Raw genomic sequence first — 24893 nt, forward strand, 5'->3', positions numbered from 1 at the left:
TTGGTAAAATTACCTGTAGTGATGTATAAAACGCTTCCTTGTGAAAAATGAGACATGAAAAAGGAATCAAAGCTTGAGTTTATCTCATCCTACCCTCTGCTTTTCTTCTTCAAGGACATCATTAGATAATCAGACACATAAACTACAGAAACCTGAAATTAAATGCATGGTTTTGATTCTTGATTAAGCATATTGTTGTAAAATTTAGTTTACATAAGGCTTCAGCTATGTTATTCTTTATTGTATATACAGCATGATATATTGCAGTGAATCATTGAAGATATCACTGCAATCACAAAAGTTTTTTTTTCCTCCAATGTAAGTTGCTGGATGCCTTTGAATTCTCAAATAGAACTTATTTTTATTTGCATAGATTTGATTAGATTGTTATTGAATATTTAAGATCCATACACTTTTTTTTGTCTTTGTCAGTAACCACATATGCAATTCATTAAGACAAGGTAGACAACAAACTTCAATGTAACCTTTGATTGTTACCATCTTCACATAGGCTAACTAATGCAACATGTATTAGATGACTGAAATACATGTAAGCATTAATTTCATTTTCCACATTATATACCTTTATCAGAAGATACATGCATGATGTTATATATCTTGTTTGTCATCTATATATTTTTTTCTTTTTAATTTAATTTTATTTTATTTTATTCTCTTCCAGTTAGCCAAAGTGTAGTAATGTACATGTGAAACTGATAAATCTCAATATCATTATAAAGAAAACAGGATTTCAAATAGCCCTTAAAATTTATATAAGTTCTCAGTGTCAAATATTTTCAGGATTTTAAGATGTGTTAATGAATTCTATGATGATTGATTCTTTTGTTTCACTGAATTACTTAATATGAAATTAGTTTCTTTGCAAATGTTCTCTTTTTAAAGGTACTCTGTGTATATTTTCTTCAGTTTGTGTTGCTGAAGTACTTCAGTGAGTATTAAAGAATTTCTCTTTGATTTCTGCCCTTTGCAATGATTCTACTGAAGTGTGCATTTTGGCTAATATGATTTTGAATACTTTGTATTGTTTAACTTCTGTTTTCATATTCACTTAGTTAAGTATGCAGTACAAATTTTATTTGTTTTTATTCTTTCCAGGATTTTCTACAGTATTGAATATGTTTTGTTCTCTACTTTGCTGACATTTCATCCTTCATAGCTGATGTAAGTGTAGTAAATGAACTGCTATTGAATATATGAATACTTTCTTGATGTGCCTCCTTTACAAGTTTGCAAATGCCTAATACTAATGTAACTGTTGTAGTTTTACATGCATTTATATCTCTTCTCTGTATCTTGCCGACTCTTTATGTGACTCATTTGTGTTCACAATTTTTTTTGCAGTTTACTTTTTTTCAGATTATGTTAATAGCCTTTTTCTATTGTTAAAAGTAAGGTAAGTAATCCAGTGTGAGTACCTTCAGTGTTTTCTTATGAGGATGACTCAATAGTATGGTGTGTGTGTGTGTGTGTGTGTGTGTGTGTGTGTGTGTGTGTGTGTGTGTGTGTGTGTGTGTGTGTGTGCGGGCGTGCACAAGTGCTTGAATGTAGGACTTGGACTCTTCCACCTGACATATTACCTTTATTACTGAGCACAAGAATTTGCTGTCATTCTGTCTGTTGTTATTGAGTTTGCCATCTAGGCCTCTTGTCTGAGCCACGCAAATTTTTAAGCAAAAGCCTGCACCACTTTGCCTTCTTTTATTTATTTATCTTTTCATTTGTTTTTTTATTTATTTTATTTATTCATTTATTTTTAAGATTTAGCGGAAAGCATTCTCCGCCTTCCTAATGTTGTCATGTTTCAGCACACGGGGCTGTCATTTTCTCTACCTGTAGATAGTGATGTTTTTTGTTTTATTTATTCTCAACATGTGCCATTAAATTCTCTTTATACAACAGGATATTTCAAGTTACTGAAATTGAATTTCTAAGGTGAATAATATAATTTAGCTTTATATTTTCAGATAACATCTGTGGACTCTTGAGAATCTAAGTTTGATAAAAAAAAATCCAATTTAGTAGAGTATATGGTTTGTATTATTTGATATGTCCATCTGATTTGAATTCAGAATAGAATGTTTTTTATGTGATTGATGGGAAATATGTTTGGTTAATGAAAAAAATTTGCCACTTTCTAAACTGTCTCAAAGCAAATACCATTTAACTTGTTGGTTTTCTGGCCTTCTGGTTTATACTGTCATGATGTGAAAGTATAAAGAAGGATGGTGTTTACATCAAAATTATTTAAGGAAGATTCTATGACTAATCTTAGATGATTTTTTTTTATCTTCTGTGACGTGTTTGTGACCTGTTTCTCCTATTGACGATAACACTTAGCTAGGGACATGCACACCGTTATCTGGTACTTTGAATGTTTGATTTGTTAGTGATTGCTCTTATTTTCCTAATGTCAGTCCTCAGCAGGAAAATATCATGGGGGGGGGAGACTTGATATATAAAAAGAAAAAAAAATGTGGTATTCCAACTGTAGCCTAATATCTTTTAAGGTTTCATAATGATGATAAAAACTCATTCTCTGACAATTTCTATAAATGTTCACATTGTTTTATGAATTTGTGCATACAGTGTACATATCTCAGGATTTTTTTTTTTCCATTTGAAAGTCCTTATATCACGTTACCATTCATAATACAAAATGTTTCAAGATATGAATTAATAGCATCTTGAGTTAAGTTTTGATAGTAATAAGCTCTATCATAGAAAGCAGCAATACTTCTTGTATGCTGGATCTATTCTGTTATTAGTGAGAGCTGGGTTTATACTTACATTGATTCAGCTTTGCCAAAAAAAAAAAAACATTTTTTCCATTTTTCCTAAAATGAACACTATGGTCTTAATGAATAGGAGAGGACCCAAATTTATGTTGCGGTTGCTAGAGTCACCAGTTATCGTAATATTTCACAGAAGAGGTGGTCAGCTGGATATTATACTATCATACACTGATATATTAAAATAGCCAAAGCATTTGAAACACATACCTGCAGCATAAATGCCTTAATAGTAAAATTAAGGTTATAACCATGCATTGTTTTTTTTTTTTTTTTTTTTTTTTTTTTTATCAATAAAAATTACTTTGTTACTTACTCAATTGATACCTCAAAGCTAGTATGATATTTTCTTTCCATCTAGTCTAGGAACTAGATTACAAGAAACTGAACAAATGAAGCCCCATTTATGGGTTTATTTTCATAACTTAGAAATCAATGTCTGATAATGAGATTGTCTATTGCCCATCAGTTTATTTTCAGCATCACAGAGACCTAGCTAATGGACAGTGGCCTTCCTGACAGGTTATTTTTTGTCTAAAGGCATACCATGTTCAGACTATGGCAAGACATAGCTGAGGGACACAGTGGTGGAAACACTGCAACACCTTTGGCCTATTTCGGTATCAGCCACAAAGTTTCTTTTTTCTCTTAAAGAAAACTGAACAAAAAATAGCTGTACACTTTCCTTGTGAAGAATTAACCTCTACAGAGGCGAGGTGAAATGTGTGGTAGGTTTTTTGTTGTGTTAAGTCTGTAAAAATTAGAGAGTTTGGTACGCCAGGTGACTATATTTTGCTCTTTATAATAATATTAGTCATATAAATTCAAGTAACTATAAAGAAGTACCATAGCAAAATAACAATAGATAAATACTGGAAGGAGTAAAAGTATGGTAAATCAATGGATACATTGTAATATAGTATGTAGAGACAACTGCTCTGTACCACAAGATGATGCTGATCCACTCCTGAATTAAACCAGCCGACAAACACTGAAAACTCGCCAATTTGGGTCATCTCCTCTTATTTATGCTAACTCACTTATGCTGCCATCATTAGCAACAGCACAGCTTTATAAGAACATTGGTGTAGAAGATTCCCCACATTTTGTGGGATGTTTAGTCATACACTCTACCATATTGGTTTGCATCATCTTGGTAGAAATCATACACCACTAAAGGTAACAAGGCCAAATAGACATTGCAGTTATGATAAGTGGATAGAAGTTATTCAAATGTTTGTTATAGCAGCTTCAAACATGCCCATGTTGGTGATGATGTAGACTGACATTATCTGACAAGGTGAATAAAATATAATGAATATAGGGCCTTGCAATTAGATATAAATCTACACAAACATTATTATAATAAACATACTCTGGTTATATGCAAATGTGTACTAGTTGTATTTCATGTTTGTTTGTTAAAAGGAAGATAAAATTGGTGCTATGTATTACTAAAAGATATAAATGCAGCTTTCTAGTTATCACATTGTCATAATAATGAAATTTGATTTTAGAAATAGATCCAGTACTTTATGGAATAATAAAGAACTCATACATATATACAAATACTAAGGCAATCCCTCCCTTAAAGCTGGTTAGCCAAGACAAGGTACACAATTTTCATGTTTACACTCATTTGCACAGCTTTTTAATGGAGAAGAGAAAAAGTAAAAAAAAAAGTCAAATTTTCAGAGATTTAAAGTCCATTAAAAGTTATCATCAAGAGATGGGAATAAGTGTTGTATATTTAGTGTACTGATAGTTCTTCTGCCATTCTAATATATAAATGGAGACCAGAGAGAGAGAGAGAGAAAAAAAAGATTGAATTGGCTGGATTTTCATCAAATGCAGAAGATAAACTTGAATGTTATATTTTTCTTATAAAAGTTTATAAAAAAAATCAAGAGAATTCTTTTGTGCGTAATTGGTTTGAAGTGAAGCAAATGTAGACTTGTATTATAGTTTTCTTAGTGTAGAGATCTGATTTACTTATGTTTATTTATTTGTTCATTTACATTATTTATTTGATGATACATTATGCTCATGTTTGCTTTTTTGTTCATAACAGACTTCAAAATTTTAACTTTCAAAATAAAATGTAGTTAATTTACTTAAAGCAGTACATTTATTATTGAAGAGACCGTTTTTCTAAGATCTTTCTCAGATAAAGACTGAATAAAAGATTTAGGTCCATGAATTTTTTTCACTTGAAATATCAATATTGTTAATACTAGTACTGGAATTTTGTATTATTAACTTATTGTTTATCAGGCAATAAATTCATTGCCAATTATTAATTGTTGGTTAAAATTATTGTTATTAATTCATTGATTGTGATAATTTTGTCATTATTGCACCCAGCTGTGTAAAATATCTTAATCAGTATTATAGCAGTATTACAAGTTTAGCCCTCAAAGTAGTAGTTATTCCAAATCCATGGATACCTAACTCCCATGTTTGCTTAAGTAGGGTGCAGTTATATAAAAGTAATTCTTTTGTTGAACCCAATGATTGATGAGATATTAAGTTTCTCATCGACATAACACTGCTCTCCCTCAGTGGCCCATTGTGTTCACTAGTGCCTTTGTTTTGGTGCTCTATCTATGCATTTGCAGCATGTCATTTCTATCTGTTTTTTGTATCACAATAGTGAAATCTCTGCTCTTGGTGTAAAATGGAAACCCATTATTATAATCTGAACTAATGTATGATGCATCAGAATAGGATTAGGGAAGTCTAGATGTCACTATTATCTGACTGGCTTGGAACCTGGTTTGTCCAATATATGTTACTCGTATAGTACTCTTCATTCTACAGTTTCTAAGAAATTATGATTTAGTAAAGAGACTCCCACAATTTCAGCCAGTATTGTGACCCATACTTTCAAGAACACAATAGTTTTGATTTCAACCTTTGTGTTTAATGATTCCATAGATCACACATTCTCTTTCAATATGCAGTGAAACCTCAACTTACAAGTACATACCACTATTACAGATAAACTTGAGATGCAAGCCATCACTTGGTTAATTTTTCACTTCAACTTGCAAGCCAAAATCAGAGTTGTGAGCCAGCTCCAGGTATGCCGCTACTAGCGGGCGAAGTGAGCGCCACATTCACCCAACATCTTGCATCCAACACATTCAATTCATGTTATTTTTTTCACATTGGAAACATTTCTCTTGCTGCACCAGCATTCTGTGTTTTTTCATGCAGTTTTTACTAAATTTCTTTTGTCTAACCATGCATCATAGACCTACCTCTGCCAGCATCTTCTATTACTAAAAGTTATCTCATCTCCTAGGTAAATACAGTTTAAGCCAGTTTATTTCTTTACATCAGAGGTTCTCAATCTTTTTTTCATTAAGAACCCCCCAAGTTTTAAGACCATCTACCCAAACCCCCCGGTAATCTGACAGACAGAATTTTAATTTAGTGACATACTAACTCAATATGCAATGGTACTGCAAACGATATTATTAGATCAGCCATCTAAGTACACCTGGAGTGTTGATTTAGTGACTGAGTAACTCAATATGCAATGGTACTGCAAGGGATATTTTTAGATCAGCCACCCTTGAAAATCTTGTGAACCCCTTGCAAACCCCAGGTTGAGAACCTCTGCTCACACTCTCTTATGTTATATTTTTATCATTTTCTTATACAATATATATTATTTATGAATAACATTTACCAAAAAACATTAAAAATAATTTTTTGGGGTGTGGAATATATTTATGGCATTTCGATTAATTTTAATGAGGAAAGTTTGTTTTTTTCGAAGTGGGCAAATTGAATTATGAAAATTTGTAAGTTGAGGCACCACTGTATTTTTTAACCTTCAGCCATCTCTCATGTCACTATGACTAGGGACTATCATCTCCAGAATTTTTTTTTTATCTTTTTTTTTACTAAGCTCTATTATCTTTAAACTTTAATTGCATCATATGTTGCTGCTCTACCCAGTACTACTTTTATTTCTTCTTCCAGAACCTTCTATGCTATCAAATAAGATTCCATAAATATTCTTTACTTCCCAAATATATGAATTGGTAATAGAAATTAAAATCATGCAGTTAAATAGTTCCAACCAATCACATAATGAAGTTTGAGCTTATTAGATGTATTTTTCTTCCTTTAACTAGTGTTCTAGCATGAATATGCTTGAACATGTGACATGGCAACACACTTATGAGCTTCTTGCATCTTCATTTACCTTCCAGTTATGTGTTTGTTCATTGCAGGTGTAGTACTGTGTACATATCATAGTCACAGCTATCACTATCAATAAAGAGAAAACAATGCACAAAAATTTTGTTCAAGATGAAATAATATAGAAATCTGTATGATGTGATGTTAGAGATAGGATGAATTGTTGCTTAATTTTGCAGGTTGAGATTTTTGTAGAAACTGCACAATCACTTAACATGTGTCCTGCTGTTTACATAGAAGCTTTTCACTCCTTGCAGTATCCTGTCTCCAACTTTTAAGACAAACTTAGACATGATGAAAAAATTACAGATTTTATATACGTGTGTATTTACCTAGTTGTGTTTTACAGGAAAAGAGCTATGCTCGTGCTGTCCTGTCTCCATACCTATAGTCATCCAGTTTAGCCTTAAAGTCATTAATCTTGCTTGAACTACTGTTTCATCCAACTTCTTCCATATTTCTGTGCTTCTGTTTGGAAAGCTGTATTTCTTAATGTATCTTCTACATGCGGTCTTTTTCAGTTTCATATTGTGTCCCCTTGTATTTCTTGAGTCCCACACTAATAGGTCTTGTTTGTCAACTGTGTCCATCCCCTTTTATGCTCTTTTTATAGTAATTAGGTCTCCTCTTTCTCTCCTCTGTTGCAATGTTGGAAGTTTTAATATCTTTAAATCTGTCCTCATACATTAGGTCTCTCAAACTTGGAATGGTTTTGGTTGTAGTTCTTTGAATCTTTTCTATCTTCCTTATATCTTTCTTATTATGTGGTGACCATATAAGTGCAGCATATTCAAGTTTAGGTTGAATCATATATTCTATTAATTTGTTCATCATCTCTTCATCTGTATAGGTAAATGCCCATTTCATATTTATTAGTAACTCATGTTTCCCTAACTAAGTTGTTGACCTATTTTTCTGGTGATAAATTGTCATTTCTCCTCTTTTGTTTTCAGAATTTCTATCTTCTATTCTGTGTCCCTAGTTCCATCACTGCATTTTTTGTGCATTAAATTCCATTTCTCTTTTCTTGCTCCACTCGTGTATGTTATTTAAGTCTTTTTGTAGCATTTCACAATCTGTGTCATTTTCCCTTTGTTTCAGTAACTTTGTGTCATTTGCAAATAAGCTTGTATAACTATCCACCTCATCAATCATATCATTGATATACACTATGAACATTACAGGGGATAGAACTGTTTCCTGTGGAACTCCACTATAAGTCTGCACTATTTTGATTCCTCACCTTTTATCACTGTTCTCATTTCTCAGTCCTTTTAAGAAGTCTGTTATCTAATCCAGTACTTTTCCCTGTAAACCACATATATTTTTAATTTTCCATAGTAATCTTTGATATATTACTTTATTTTTTTTTTTTTTTTTTTTTTTTTTTTTTTTTTTATTTATTTATTTATTTTTTTTCCAGGTAGACACAGTCTGCTCATCCATACCTCTCCTAAATTATATCTATTGCTCTACTGTAGAAGCTCAATAAATTTGTGACACAAGATCTTCCACTTCTGAAGCCAAATTGTCACCCAGTTATTGTATGTGACTGTCCTAGCTGTTGCATCCATCTGTCTTTAACTATGTTTCAGCTATTTTTGCAACCATGCTCGTTAGGGACACTGGTTTGTAGTTCAATGGTTCTTCCTTGTTATGCCCCTTAAAACTTGGTACAATGTTTGCCCTTTTCCAGTCTAGAGGGACTATTCTTTCTTTAAAAGAACATACTATGATGTTATGTAATATCTCTGCCAGCTGGTCATGACATTCCCTCAATATCCAGTTTGATACCCCATCCAGTCCTTGAGCCTTATTCACATCCAATGTTTTCATAATCTTCCCAATTTTCCCGACTTCTTCATGGATTCTTCTCATTTCCTTGTCCCTATGACCTGTTTGTGTCCCTTCAAACTTGTTTTCTTTGGTGAACACCGATTTAAAGCACCTATTCATTATTTTTGCCTATAGCTTTACATCCTCATGTATGACATTATCAATATTTAATCTATCTGTTGTTTGTTTTTTTCTTTATCCCATTAACATGACTTATAAAAGAGCTTTGGTTCATTTTTGCATTTGTCAACTATGTCTTTCTCATAATTCCTTTGTTCCTCTCTTAGTGTTTGGACATGTTAATTTCTTACTACCTTAAATTTTTCCCAGTTATTAAGTCTTCTTTTTCTCCATCTATTCCATGCTACTTCTTTTTTCACTTTTGCTAATTTACCATGCGTGCTTTGGGGTCCGAAGAGTCTCCAAGCGCACGGGTTCGAATCCTGTCCACGGTCCAAGTATAGGTTGGGCTTCCTCACTCAGGACAACGGTTTCCTAGCGGGTGGGCGTTGAGATAGGAGGTGCCCCAAAAAGTATCCCCTTTACCCCATAAATTCCCGTGAAAAGCCCACATGGCATAAAAAAAATAAAAACATATCTTTTAATCCCTTTATTATAAATATCCATAAATATATTCCACTCCCTTGTACTTTATTTGCTGTATATAGTTGATTCCACTCAGCTTCTGTGAAGTATTACCTTAATTTTGTGGTCTACCTTCCTATAATTATATCTTCTATTTTTGTGAAGTTTGTTCTTATTTACTGCTGAGTCGTTGTTTAGGTTGAAATAATTTAACAAATGGTCACTTTTCCTAGAGGGTACTGATACTTTATTTTTATTCTTCAATGATTTCTATCTCTTTCATAAACAATAGGTCAAGCCTTGATGCCTCCTCATTTCCCCCAATTCTTGTAGTTTCCCTAATCCACTGTGTCATAGTGTTAATCATTATTAAGTTTAGTAGTGTATATTGCCACAACTCTTCTTGTGTGGTCCAGTTTTCCCAGCATACCTCTTTGCAGATTAAGTCACCCATAAGTCTTATATTCCTGCTTTCTTGCAACATTTTTTTAAACAAATACCTGTATCTCTCAACATCTTGACTCCATGCATTAGTTTTTGGTTGTACATATGCTACTGCAACATCTCTTTTTCCCTTTTCCTTTCCTTTATCTTAATTTTGATTACTTCTGCCATACCTTCTCCCATCTCCACATTTTCCACTGCTATATTCTTCTTGGTAAGTAACATCACTCCTCCTTTCTTACTGTTCCTAGATCTTAACCACACATTATAATTTCCATCACCAATATTTACACTGCTGGTCAGAGTGGAAGGCACGGTACTTGTGACATCCTGTGAAGGAAATTAATGACACAGAAAATGTTTCAATGGGGATATTCACCTAAACTAGTAGTTGATAGGGTGCCCTCGTGCCTTCTTGACCTTTTTGAGTCTCCTGGGAAGTAAATCACCCGGGTGGTGGAGATATTGAGTGTCAATATTGTCCCATATGTCCTGAATAGCGGCTAGGAGGTGTGGGAGGGAGGAGATATCTCTCTCCTTTAGCTTCAGTTTTATGTACGCCCAGAGATTTTCTATAGGGATAAGGTCTGGTGAATTTGCTGCCCAAAGTTTTAAAAGGCTGACATTGCAGAAATCAAGCCAGTCAACAATTAACTTTGCCGAATGGCACGGTGCATCATCTTGCATGAAGGTATCAGCATTGCACTTTACCATACACTCATCTAACTCATCTAGAATTAGATCAAAGTAGTTATTTTGGTTCATACGAACATTCTTAGGCAAAAACACTAATTTTCCAAGACCATAGTAAGAAAAACAATTCCACACCATCAAAGAATCTGGGTTTTAATGTGGGTGTTGTGTAGCGTGGATCGTGATGGTTACTACCGGTTCTGCGGTACACATGGTTTCTCTGTAATCTGAAAGCTTGCCTCATCTGACCAAAGTACTCTACACCACTTACCTAAGTCCCAATCATTGTGCTGAGACACAAAATGCAAGCCTATGGTTATGGTGACCATTGTGTGAAACAAGGTTTTGAAACTGCGCGGTAACTCCGGTATCACATGTCACCTTTCACATATCTCCACACACTCTTTCAATCACCCAGCCAGTAAAGAGGGTTCCTGGCCTTAAGTTCCTTGCTATGTATGCGAGGGTTGGCCTCAAGCTGTATTTGAATAACGTTAGTTCAGAGTTCTCTGGGTCACACTGCGCTTACGCCCTTCAGGGTTATAAGGTGGTGGCGAAGCATCTCTTCCTCCCTCACTATAAATTTTGGTCCAACGTTGAACAATTCTGAGAGTTATGCCAGTGTTCATGGCAATTTCTTAATCTGACTAATTCTCCCTCACCGTGGCACAAATGACTGAGATTTGGGCCTTACCAATTAGTTTCCAAGGTCCCATACTAGGTAGTAACAGGGCACAATAGTAAGCTCACTCATCCCCAAAAAGGGGCCATGAGGGGGGATGAAAGAAAATTCAAATTCAAGCACACGAACCACAGGCAAACATTGACTAAGGAAACATATCATCTACTTTGACAACTAGAGCTGCAGAGTTGTCAGATAGCGACATACAGCGAATAACGCCATGTGTTTAAGAATTAAGTAGGGATGAATGAAATTTGGTCCGAGTGGAAGTCGTGGTTCCTTTCGCGCCTTCTGCTCTGACCAGCAGTGTATATTTTCTGCTGGCTCATTTAGTTTAGTTTCTGTTATGCCCCTTATATTTGGCTGCTTTATTTTAATGTAATTATTGACTTCCTGTAATGTTGATATCATACCATTTGTGTTTGTGTATGCTACTGACCTTTTAGTGTTTCTGCTTACATTACTAACTCCTCTTATTCTTTGCTTGTCAGATAGCATTTCCTCATCCTCTCATCCTTGACCTTCCAGTAGAACTACTTCTCTTTATCCAATCTGTTCTCATTTTTTCCTTTGCCTCTCTTATAAGATTCATTATATTTTATCTCTCTCATCCATATTGATGTCCTGTTTTATTCAAATTTTCTTGAATTGTTCTGTCTTGTCCAGCCTCCACGCATGTTGTGTCACCTCTGAGGCTGTAGATTGTGCTTTGACTTGACTTTCAGTGGTCGTCTTCCTCCCTCTGTATATTTTCCCAGTCTGTGCACTTAATCAGTTTTGCTCACCCAGTCCCCACCTTCTTCCTCTACATTTCTTACCACATCTTCTACTTATTTTTTTTCCCATAGGTAACTATATTCTTCTTCTTGTCCACTGTATCCCTTACCATTGATTCCTTCTGTTTGATTACTTTCACTATTTCTTTGGTTAGGTCTACCTTTTCTTTCTTTTGTGATTCCATGCTTTCTTTAAAACTAACTTTTTCCTACTCTCTTTCCTTTTATTCCATTTGACATGTTTGCCTCTCATTTCTTTAACTTCATTTTCCTGTTTCTTTATGAACTTTATCTTCATAATCTTTTCCTTTAACTCAGCACACTGGGTTTTCAGCACTTTGTTTTTTTCTTGTAAATCACATTGCCTCCTTTATAAGTTTATCACTTTATTAAATCACTGAGGTTACTTTCCATAAGGTTCATTTTCCTGATTTGCATTTTCACTTGCAATGCTTTGTTAGTCTCTTCCATAAATTCTTGGAAGGGCAATTCCCGTGTTTCCTCTTTTTCCCTCACAGTGAAAGCCATGGCCGTGCTTTTTTATGTATATTTACCTCTTGAAATCCTTTCTTTACCATATGGAGACAGGACCCTGCACAAACACACCACCCTATTTCCCTACTATACATTTCTAGGCAATTGCAATGGCTGCTGGCTTTGTTTACTGGAGATCAGGTGTTACCACGTCATGTCTCTATCAGGGTGCTCCGGTGTGTGTGTGTATGTGTGTGTGTGTATTTACCTAGTTGTAGTTTTACAGGGCCTCGGCTTTATGCTCGTGTGGTCCCGTCTCCATATCTACACTTATCCAATTTTTCTTTAAAACTATGTACACTCTTTGCTGATACCACTTCCTCACTCAAACTGTTCCAAGTCTCAACACATCTTTGCGGGAAACTAAATTTTTTAACATCTCTCAGACATCGTCCCTTCCTTAGTTTCTTACTATGCGATCTTGTGCTTCTAAAGTCATATTCTTCTCTCAGGATCAGTTTCTCATTATCCACTTCATCCATTCCGTTAATCAATTTATAAACTTGTATCAGATCCCCTCTCTCTCTTCTCTGCTCCAAGGTTGGTAGATCCATTGCCTTTAGTCTCTCCTCATATGCCATCCCTTTAAATTTTGGAACCATTCTTGTAGCCATTTTTTGTAGTCTCTCTAATTTTCTTATGTGTTTCTTTTTATGGGGAGTCCACACAACTCCTGCATATTCCAATCTAGGTCTTATTTCAGTACTTATCAATTTCTTCATCATTTCCTTGTCCATATAGTGAAATGCTACTCCAATATTCCTTAGCAAATTATCGTCTCTGAAAATTCTATCAATATGGCTAACCGGTTGATTATTTTCTTCCATTGTCACTCCCAAGTCCTTTTCCTTTTTACTTTTTCTAGTTCTACTCCATCTCCCATCTTATAGATTCCCACTGGTCGTCTTTCACTTTTTCCCATTTCCATGACATGGCTTTTGTCCACATTGAATTCCATCTCCCATTTTTTGCTCCATTTCCAGATCTTGTTTAAGTCTTCCTGTAGTATTTCACAATCCTCTTTTGTTTAATGACTCTGCACAGTTTCGCATCGTCCATAAACAGATTTATGTAGCTGTTCACTCCCTCTGGCATGTCATTTATATATACGAGAAAAAGTATTAGTGCCAATACTGACCCCTGTGGCACTCCGCTGTCTACTGTTCTCCACTTGGACTTCATATCTTTAACTATCGTCCTTATTTCTCTCCCCCTTAAGTAATTCTTCATCCATCTCAATGTGCTTCCTTTTAAGCCACCCTTCTCCTCTAACTTCCATAGTAATCTTTCATGTGGCACTTTATCAAAAGCCTTTTTTAGATCTAAATAAATACAGTCAACCCATCCTCTCTCTCTTGTACTTTATCAACTATTCTAGAGTAGAAACTCAATAAATTTGTCACACATGACCGACCTTTTCTAAAACCAAATTGGCTATTTGATAATATTTTGTTGTCTTCAAGAAACTCGATCCATTGCTTCTTTATTACTTTTTCACACATCTTGCATATTACACTAGTTAGTGATACCGGCCTGTAATTTAAAGGTTCTTCCTTCCTTCCGCTCTTATATATGGGAACCACCTCAGCTCTTTTCCACTCCACTGGCACTGTTCCATTTTCTATTGAGCATTTTATGATGTTGTATATTGGACTTGCTAGTTCTTCCCTACATTCTTTCAGTATTCTGCCTGAGACTTCATCCGGTCCCATTGCCTTTTCCTCATCCAATTCCGTCATCAACTTTTTATTTCAAGCTTGGTTACTTTAATCTCTTTCATATAGACAGTCTCTCTATTACCCTGTGGTCTTTCAAATTTGGATTCCTTAGTAAAGACCTCATGAAATTTACTATTTAACAGTTCTGCCATACTTTTGGGTCTTCCACCATTCCATTTTCTCCTTTTAACCTTTCTATTGTTTCTTTTTGTCTTATTTTTCCATTTATGAATCTGTAGAACAATTTTGGTTGTTCCTTACATTTTTCGACAATGTCCTTTTCATAGTTCTTTTCTTCTTCCTTTCTCACCTTAGCATATTCATTTCTTGCTGTTTTGAAGTTTTCCTTATTTTCTGGATTTCTGTTTCTTCTCCACCTTTTCCATGCTCCATCTCGTTTCTCCTTTGCCCTAGCACATCTTGCATTAAACCAATCTTTCTTTCCTTCTTCTTTAGGTCTATATTTGGAACATATTCCCTGACCCCAGTTTTGTATATTTCCAAAAATAAGTTATATTTCTCTTGAACCGTTAATGAGTTTTCCATCTCCTCCCAGTTTACGTTTTTAAAATAGTTCTTGAGATTCTCAATATCAGCCTTTCTGTAATTTAATCGGTCTCCTTTGTATGATTCATCTCTATCTTCCTTTCCTTCTTCTATATCCATCTCTAATATTACATGGTCACTCTTTCCCAGTGGGCACTTGTATCTTATATCATCGTTAATTGGTATATCCCTTGTAAAAACTAGGTCTAACCTTGCAGGCTCATCGTTTCCTCTGAATCTTGTGTTTTCCTTTACTCTTTGGACCATCAAATTATCTATCATTAGGTTCAGGAATCTATCTCCCCAGGCATCTTCCCCCATACCACTTTCATAATTTTCCCAGTCTACCTCCTTACAGTTGAAATCTCCTACCAATATCACTTTTCTCCTTTCCTTAATGATTCTCGTAAGACTCCTTATTGTGTCATCTATCATGTCTCTATATTCTTGGTTAGTCCATGAGTTTGTTTTGGTGGCACATATGTTCCAATGATTGTTAACTCCTTTTGTTAATATGCATCTTAACATACAGTATTTCTGATTTTCCTTCCCAAACTCCACTTGATTTACCACTATCTCCTTCCTTAACATCATCATGACTCCTCCTCCTCCTTTACCCACTCTGTCTCTCCTCCATATATTATACCTTTTATCTATGTCTATTTTATTGCCTCATTTAACTTTGTTTCCACCAGGCATACAATATCTGGTTCTTCTTTCTTTATGTAATCTCTTAATTCTAATTTACTAGATAAAATCCCATCTATGTTTGTATACATCATTTTTAATCTCTTGTTCTTATCATTTTAGTTAAACTTGCTCCATTCTTTTCTCTTCTTTCTCTTTTATATACCATTTCCTTATCCTGTCTCCTATAATTCTCCAAAAAAATGCCTTCTTCTCCTCCTCTGACCTTTCATTATTTTTTCTCTTGCTTCTGCCACCAGTTCATTGTGTCTCTTCCTTTCCTCCTCGTTTCTATTTTTCTTTATATATATATATATCTTTGCAACCTTCTGTTTCTCTGAGTTTCGTTTTCTATATAGTACTTCTTCTGCTGCTGCTTGTGATTTTAGTAATATCTTAATTGGTCTCACTGTTCCTTCTTGATATGGTCCCATTCTATGGATTTCTTCTACTTCCTCTTCTAAGTTCTGTCTATCCTCGTCATTCAGATGTTTTAGTAGGTCTTTTACTGATTTCATTTCGTCTTTTTCCCTTCTTGGTCTATATTTAACATTTTTTCTTTCAGTCCAAAAATAATTACACTTCTTTTTTCCATAATTTCTCTTACTAAATTTTCTTTTTCTTGAGGACTCCTATCATTTTGCTTGTCATATTTTCATCTCTTTCTTTTAACTGTTCTTGAAATACTTCTTGAAATGATTTCTTGTCTTTCTTATCTTGGATTCTCCATACTTGTACTTCTTTTTTAGTCTTGTACTCTTTCTTCTTCTTTGTTAACTAGATCTTTTAGCTTTTCTTTTTCTTTCTCGGCTTTACCGAGTCCTTCTTTCATCAATTTCTTATAGTTCGCTATTTGGACTTTTAATTCTTCATTTTCGGTTCTTAGCCTAGTTTCGTTTTCTTCCACTCTTTTTATCCTTTCTTTCAATTTCTGGAGCTCTTTATCCTGTTCTTCATTCTCTTTCATGAGACTTGTGATCTCATTTTATCTTTTTTTTTTTTTTTTTTTTTTTTTTTTTTTTTTTTTTTTTTTTTAGTCCACTGACTATATTTCATCTACTTTTGTTTCAAGACTCTGTTCTTCATCTTGGACCACTGAGATAATTTGCTTAACAATTTCTTTCTCCTCCTCCTCCCTCACAAATTTCATTCTCTCTCTCTCTCTCTCTCTCTCTCTCTCTCTCTCTCTCTCTCTCTCTCTCTCTCTCTCTCTCTCTCTCTCTCTCTCTCTCTCTCTCTCTCTCTCTCTCTGAATGACTTATACAAACCGTTCTACCACCACCACCACCACCTTCATCTAACCAGTAATAGTTGTAGTTGTAGTAGAAATAGTAGTAGTAGTAGTAGTAGTAGTAGTAGTCCATATATGACCTTACATTTCTTTTTGTCCACTGTATCTCTAAATAGTTCTTTCTTTTCTTTTATCACATGTATAACTGTGTCTTTTGTTTTCTCCCTTATCTGTTGCTTAACTACTTCAGTGAAATTCTTCCTCTTGTTCTTTTTTCCAGACCATCTTCCATTCTTCTAGTTTCATTTCGCTTATCCCTTTCCTACTCCCATGTTAGTGTCAAGTTTCACCTGTAGGTCTTGTAAAGCTACCTCATAGTTCTCACATTTGTCCTCAAGGGTGCTGTTTTCATTTTATATTTCATTTAGAGTTTTCTTCATGTCACTGTTAATTTTCACTGTTTCTTCTAGCTCATCACACTTTTCCCTCAGCTCCTTTTTTTTTCCTCAATCAGCTGATCCTGTTTTTTGAAAACCATAGCAATCATCTCCCTCAAACATCTAATTTATTTCTCCACTGTGACTATCCTTCGCATGTTCGTTTTTCCTCCTTTAAGCCGGAAAACTCCTTTTCACTACTCCAACTTCCTAAGTGTCTTAGTCCCAAAGGCGTTTCAATCACTTGCTCCCCCTATAGACAAGTTCCACCACTGTTTACATTGGCGACAGCATCATTAACGCTCTCCTTCCTTTCCATACTCTTATTGCTTCAATGCGACCAAAATTGAAAAATACCTTGTCCTATTTGTGTGTGTGTGTGTGTGTGTGTGTGTATGAATGTACATGCAGTGCCCTGCATTATAAGGGGCATTTCTGTCTAAATGAATGATAAAACTTGCATAAAGTTTTGTCAAGCTTACAACAAAGCCATTTTGTATGTGATGGTAATAAACTTGGTATCTAAATGACTAGTAATTATTCAGGATTCATTGTCAGATGGTGTTCAGTCATATGATTTTCATCACAGAACCAATGTTTTCCTGCAACATGTGTTTATATTATGGTTTTGGAAGTTATATCCTATATGTTGTTTTGTGAATAGTGGAACAAGAAACAAAAACTTTGTTAAAGAGGAAGAAATGTGCCATTATCCATCCATTCAGTGAGAGTTGTCATGACTGAAAGGCTTGACTTTTGTTAATTGGTACTTTTTTTGCTCTGGTTGAGCTGTCATTGTAATATGGAATACACCCTGGAATTTTTTTTTCATAATACAAGGGCTATTCATCTTGGATGGGCAGATATTCTAATAAAGAAATTTCAGTAGCATGTCATGTCTACATCGATGATCAACAAGACATCTCTTTTAACCAATTTTTAGTCTTGCCTTCAGTGTTTAAAGTGACATTCATCCATTCCCACACAAAAGATGAAACTTGAATAATGTGTTATGCATGGCTACCTAAGTTTTGCAAAGGATGGTGCAAGCAGCCCTTTATTATGCAGGGTACTGATATGTATGCACGTGGTCTTGCTCTATAATGCCAGTAGGTATTTATTGTATTTTTTTTTTTTTTTTTATTAGGAGAGGGGAGCTTAGGTTGCAATTCCTTCTGATTTTAAAAGGTTAGGTATATCACCCCAACCCATGGCAACACAGGCAGAACTTTGTGACTGATACACTTGCAGAGACTTGATGCCTCAGATTTCTCCTTTTGCAATCATCAAAATGCACAAAGCTTATGGATACTCTGGTTACTCAACATAATAGCCAACCTCTGGCCACCACCTCTTTGTGCAGTATTGCCTCTCTTGATATAAATGCATTTGCTGATATTAAGCTAACACAGATGAACCCTGTAGCTTTATTGTGAATGTTAGTATTATGAAGGAGATAGCCAAGAGAAGGATCATTATACTGTTGAACTCCTTTTCTTAAATAAGTATAGCCATCATCTTATTGTTTTATAATCAAATCCTGTTTGATATTTTATTTGATCAAATGACTATGAAACAGAGATGCGATATTATATTACTTTGTTATATTTATTAATATGTTTGAAGCTTTTCATGATTCTTTGCAAACACTATTGCATCTTCCCCCCATAGCAGCCTTAGTTTTATTTATATTCATTTCCATTCTTCATATGTTACCATATCTAAGAAATGTTTTCACATTCATTTCTTCATATTGTATTATTATTTTCTCAGATTACATATAACAAGTGTATAATGTTCATATGCACAACTGTACAAGTAATAATTTTCATTGATATATCAAGTACTACTGGCCCAGCAATATAAAGGCTTATTACTGAGAAGACATTGGTTCATATTCATGGCAAGACAGAGACAATTGTGTTTTTCTCCTTTCATGTTGTAGTCCCTCTTCATCAAGCAAAGAATAGGTGCTATACAGAAGTCTGGAAATTGAAATTTCACAGCCTAGTAAAAGCCCAAGACTAGCAGTCTTGCCCTTCTGTCAATTTGTCTAGTCTCACATGAAGGAAGGCCAGTAGCCCTGCTCTCCTGTCTTATGTGCATTTGCTAAAATGGATAAAGAAAAAAACTACCTATGTTACACATTGAAGGTAATTTCTCATAAAAAGAAACAGCTGCATAAAACTTACTATGGATAAATGGTTATGTATATTTTAGCATTGTGCGCTTTTGGCTACTTTTCCTTGACTTAGTGTTTTTTTGAGTGCAACCCCCTCATATTTTACTATTGTCCATTAAATAAGTGTCATTTTTATTTTCTCTGCAGCAGTCCAGTAGTCCAATTGAAGGAAATCATGAAGCAGGCCCTCAAATTGATCCCAACCCTCTCCCTCTGCCCCCTGTGCCTCATGAGGTCATGCGAACTGCCTCTGAGCGTCATCAAAAAGGACTAATGTGTCCTTGGATATATCAAGTTCTAACACAGGTATGTATCATATATATAGGTCAGTGGTTCTCAATTCTGTGTACTGAAAGTGGACCACATTGCTGTTTTGAATTGTAATGTGATGTTATAATTCATTTCATGTATGTATTTATACTCTGTTATTCTCTGATAAACTCTTATCATAATACTTAAAAAATGCACATTGCTTAAAAACAACATAGAGGCACAAGCAGTAACTTATCAAATTTTCTGATATGGAAATGCAATTTTCTCTCTCTCTCTCTCTCTCTCTCTCTCTCTCTCTCTCTCTCTCTCTCTCTCTCTCTCTCTCTCTCTCTCTCTCTCTCTCTCTCTCTCTCTCTCTCTCTCTCTCTCTCTCTCTCTCTCTCTCTCTCTCTCTCTCTCTCCATAAAAGGTAATAGACCACTACCTGCATTTTCAGTAATCCAGCATCTGTCAATGGTGACATTTTCCACATCAACACACACACACACACGGATGGAGATATTTGGGTGTGTCTCCTTTCACGTGTAGCCCCTGTTCACCTAGCAGTGAGTAGGTACGGGATGTAAATCGAGTTGTGACCTTGCTGTCCTGGTGTGTGGTGTGTGCCTGGTCTCAGGCCTATCCGAAGATCGGAAATAATGAGCTCTGAGCTCGTTCTGTAGGGTAACATCTGGCTGTCTCGTCAGAGACTGCAGCAGATCAAACAGTGAAACACACACACACACACACACGGCCCGGTAGCTCAGTGATTAGAGCGCTGGCTTCACAAGCCAGATGACCGGGGTTCGATTCGGCCGGGTGGAGATATTTGGGTGTGTCTCCTTTCACGTAGCCCTGTTCACCTAGCAGTGAGTAGGTACGGGATGTAAATCGAGGAGTTGTGACCTTGTTGTCTCGGTGTGTGGTGTGTGCCTGGTTTCAGACCTATCCCAAGATCGGAAATAATGAACTCTGAGCTCGTTCCGTAGGGTAACGTCTGGCTGTCTCGTCAGAGACTGCAGCAGATCAAAAAAAGTGAATTACACACACACACACACACACACACACACACACACACACACACACACACACACACACACACAGAGTATGGAGAAATGATAGAAAAAATAAAGGAGGTGGTGGTATAATGGTTCTTACTAAGGAAGATTTGATAGTGAAGGAGGGAAATGAGGAAGTGATAAGTATGCTTATAACAGATGGTAAGAGAGACATTAATATTATAACAGTATACATACTACCCAGAACCAGTGCTTGGGAATATGAACAGTATCAAATGGTGATGAGAAATACTCTGGACAGAATGAAGCAGAAACTCACTAGAAAGGACAGAGTGATGATAGTCTGGGACTTTAATCGTAAGGAAATAGTGTGGGAAGACTACGAAGTGGTAAACGGTGGAGAGTGGGCAGAGGAATTGTTAAACGTAGCAACAAATAACTTGATGACACAGTGGGTGAGATCACCAACAAGGTGCAGGGGACAAGATGTTGCAGCAAGGTTGGATTTGGTATTTACCAGGGGCATCTCCCTAAAAGAAGAAATTGAGCATGAATGTCCCTTGGGGAAAAGCGACCATGGTGTCCTAAACTTTAAGCTGGATACGAAAATAAGCACAGATAGGATTGTGGAACACAGGGAGGAAAAATTGAATTATACTAGAGCAAATTATAATCATATGAGGGAGTTCTTTAATGAAATTGACTAGACTGTGGTATACCAGGAAGGAGATATGCAATTGAAATACGATAAATTTATGGATTTATATAACTCTGCTGTGAAGAGGTTTGTGCCATATCACAGAAAGAGGACTTTAAATAATAAACAGTGGTTTAATAGAAACTGTGAAGAAGCAAAAGAACAAAGAAAAGGCATGGAAGAAACTTAAGAAAAACAGTGATGTATTATCAAGAGAAGTTTACAAAACAGCAAGGAATAGATATGTTGAAGTAAGGAGAACAGCACAAGAGGAATATGAACAGAGAGTGGTGGAAAACTGTGATAGTGACCCTAAAATGTTTTACAAATTCATAAATGGAAAACTAAATAAAAGGGAGGCAATAGAAAAGGTAAAAAATGGGGAAAAAGTATATGAGGATGCTAGAGATATAGCTGAAATTTTGAACAACAACTTTTGCAAAGAGTTTACAAAGGAGGAGTATTTTATAGAAGGGCCAACGGAGATAAAGCAAATGCGGGACATCATGGTTACTAAAGAAGATGTAAGGAAAATTATAAGCAATTTGGATATTAATAAATCAATGGGGCCTGATGGCATATCTGGAAGGTTGCTAAAAGAATGTAAGGAACACTTGTTGAACCCTGTATTTGATATTGTGGAAACCTCCATACGAACAGGAATAGTCCCGAAAGAGTGGAAAAGAGCTGACATTGTGCCTATATATACAAATGGTAGTAGAATGGAACAATTAAATTACAGACCAGTATCGTTGACTAGTATATTGTGCAAGGTATGTGAAGAAGTAATTAAAGCTAAGTGGAGTGAGTATCTAGAAAATGAAAACATTCTGAGTGTAAGGCAGTTTGGTTTCAGAAAAGGAAGATCGTGTATCCAATTTATTATATTTTTATTCAAGAGAGACTGACATACTACAACATAGAGAGGGATGGGTGGATGCTATTTACCTGGACTTGAGAAAGGCCTTTGATAAAGTTCCACACAATAGACTGATGTGGAAACTAAAGAAAATTGGAGGAGTAAGTGATAAACTAGCAAAATGGATGAAAAATTACTTAGTGGGAAGAGAAATGCGAACAGTGGTGAAGGGAAGGAAGTCCGAGTGGAAGAAGGTAACCAATGGAGTTCCACAAGGGTCAGTGCTTGGTCCCATCATGTTTTTGATTTATGTTAATGATATGCCAGTAGGAATTGACAGTTACATGAATATGTTTGCGGACGATACCAAAATTATGCAGAGAGTAAAGAATGTGGAAGATTGTAACAAGCTACAGGAAGATCTTGACAAAATATATGAGTGGAGTAAAGAGTGGCAGATGGAATTCAATATAAACAAGAGCCATGTTATGAAAATAGGAAGAAATAGATACAGACCAAACAGGGATTACAGGCTGGGTGGTGAGAAGATTGAAGAGACCAATGAGGAGAAAGACGTAGGAGTAACCGTGCAAAACACTCTATCACCGGAGAAACACATATTAACAAGATATTTGGGGAAACATATAACATGCTCCAAAATATTGGCCTTGCATTCCACTACCTAGATGAAGGAATGATGAAAATATTATGCACCTTAATAAGACCCCAGTTAGAATATGCAGCTTGCGTCTGGTCACCGCATATGAAGAAAAATGTAAAGAAGATGGAAAGGGTACAGAGGCTGGCAACAAGGATGGTACCAGGACTCAGGGAGTTAGACTATGAGGAAAGACTGAGGAAGCTGGGGCTGACCACACTAGAAGAGAGAAGAACAAGAGACATGATAACTATGTATAAATTGGTGAACAAGATTGACATACTGGACAGAGAATTGATAAAGATGACTGCAAGTAATTACCTCCGAGGACATGGAAAAAAAACTAATAAAGGACATCTGTCTAAATGACATGAGAAAGTAGTTTCCCGCATTGTAGTATTGATAAGTGGGATAAACAGAGCAGTGATGTCGTTGACGTGGTGTGTGTCAATCAGATGAAAGAGAGATATGACAGGAGTGGACAAGGAGACAGGACACAGAGAGCTTAGCTTGGGCCCTGTAATACACAAATAGGTAAATACAAATAGGTAAATACACACAGAGGAAGTATTTCAAGAACAGTTAAAAGAAAGAGATGAAAATATGACAAACAAAATTATAGGAGTCCTGAAGAAAAAAGAAAATTTAGTAAGAGAAATTGCAGAAAAAAAGTGTAATTATTTTTGGCCTGTAATATATATATATATATATATATATATATATATATATATATATATATATATATATATATATATATATATATATATATATATATATATATATATATATATATATATATATATATATATATATATATATATATATATATATATATATATATATATATATATATATATATATATATATATATATATATATATATATATATAAAGAAAAATAGAAACGAGGAGGAAAGGAAGAGACAACGAACTGGTGGCAGAAGCAAGAGAAAAAATAATGAAAGGTCAGATGAGGAGAAGACATTTTTTTTGGAGAATTATGGGAGGCAGGATAAGGAAATGGTATATAAAAGAGAAGGAAGAGAAAAAAAATGGAGCAAGTTTAACTAAAAATGATAAGAACAAGAGATTAGAAATTATGTATACGAACATAGATGGGGTTTTATCAAGTAAATTAGAATTAAGAGATTACATAAAGAAAGAAGAACCAGATATTGTATGCCTGGTGGAAACAAAGTTAAATGACGCAATGAAAATAGACATAGATAAAAGGTATAATATATGGAGGAGAGACAGAGTGGGTAAAAGAGGAGGAGTCGCCATGATGATGTTAAGGAAGGAGATGGTGGTAAATCAAGTGGAGTTTGGGGAAGGAAAATCATAAATACTGTATATTAAGATACATATTAATAAAAAGGAGTTAACAATCATTGGAACATATGTGCCACCAAAGACAAATTCATGGACCAATCAAGAATATAAAGACATGATAAATGACACAATAAGGAGTCTTACAAGAATCATTAAAGAAAGGAGAAAAATGATATTAGTAGGAGATTTCACCTGTAAGGAGGTGGACTTGGAAAATTATGAAAGTGGTATGGGGGAAGAAGCCTGGGGAGATAGATTCCTGAATCTAATGATAGATAATATGATGGTCCAAAGAGTAAAGGAAAACACAAGATTTAGAGAAAACGATCAGCCGGCGAGATTGGACCTAGTTTTTACAAGGGATATACTAATGAATGATAATATAAGACATAAGTGCCCATTGGGAAAGAGTGACCATGTAATATTAGAAATGGATATAGAAGAGGGAAAGGAAGATAGAGACGAATCATACAAAAGAGAGCGATTAAATTACAGAAAGGCTGATATTGAGAACCTCAAGAGCTATTTTAAAAACGAAAACTGGGAGGAGATGAATAACTCAAGACGGTGCAAGAGAAGTATAACTTATTTTTGGAAATATACAAAACAGGAATCAGGGAATATGTCCCAAAATATAGACCTAAAGAAGAAGGAAAGAAAGATTGGTTTAATGCAAGGTGTGCTAGGAGAAACGAGAAAAG

General features: G+C 35.1%; 1 protein-coding gene across 1 annotated transcript in view; it reads left to right on the top strand.

Moving 5' to 3' along the window:
- LOC123517297 (constitutive coactivator of PPAR-gamma-like protein 2) overlaps positions 1–24893 on the top strand; it is a 132285-nt gene that overhangs the window by 68018 nt on the left and 39374 nt on the right. The window contains 1 exon segment of the mRNA XM_045277242.1: positions 19524–19682. Within this exon segment, the coding sequence (XP_045133177.1) occupies positions 19524–19682 (159 nt within the window).

Source organism: Portunus trituberculatus, chromosome 42, assembly GCF_017591435.1.
Source record: "Portunus trituberculatus isolate SZX2019 chromosome 42, ASM1759143v1, whole genome shotgun sequence".
Taxonomy (NCBI): domain Eukaryota; kingdom Metazoa; phylum Arthropoda; class Malacostraca; order Decapoda; family Portunidae; genus Portunus; species Portunus trituberculatus.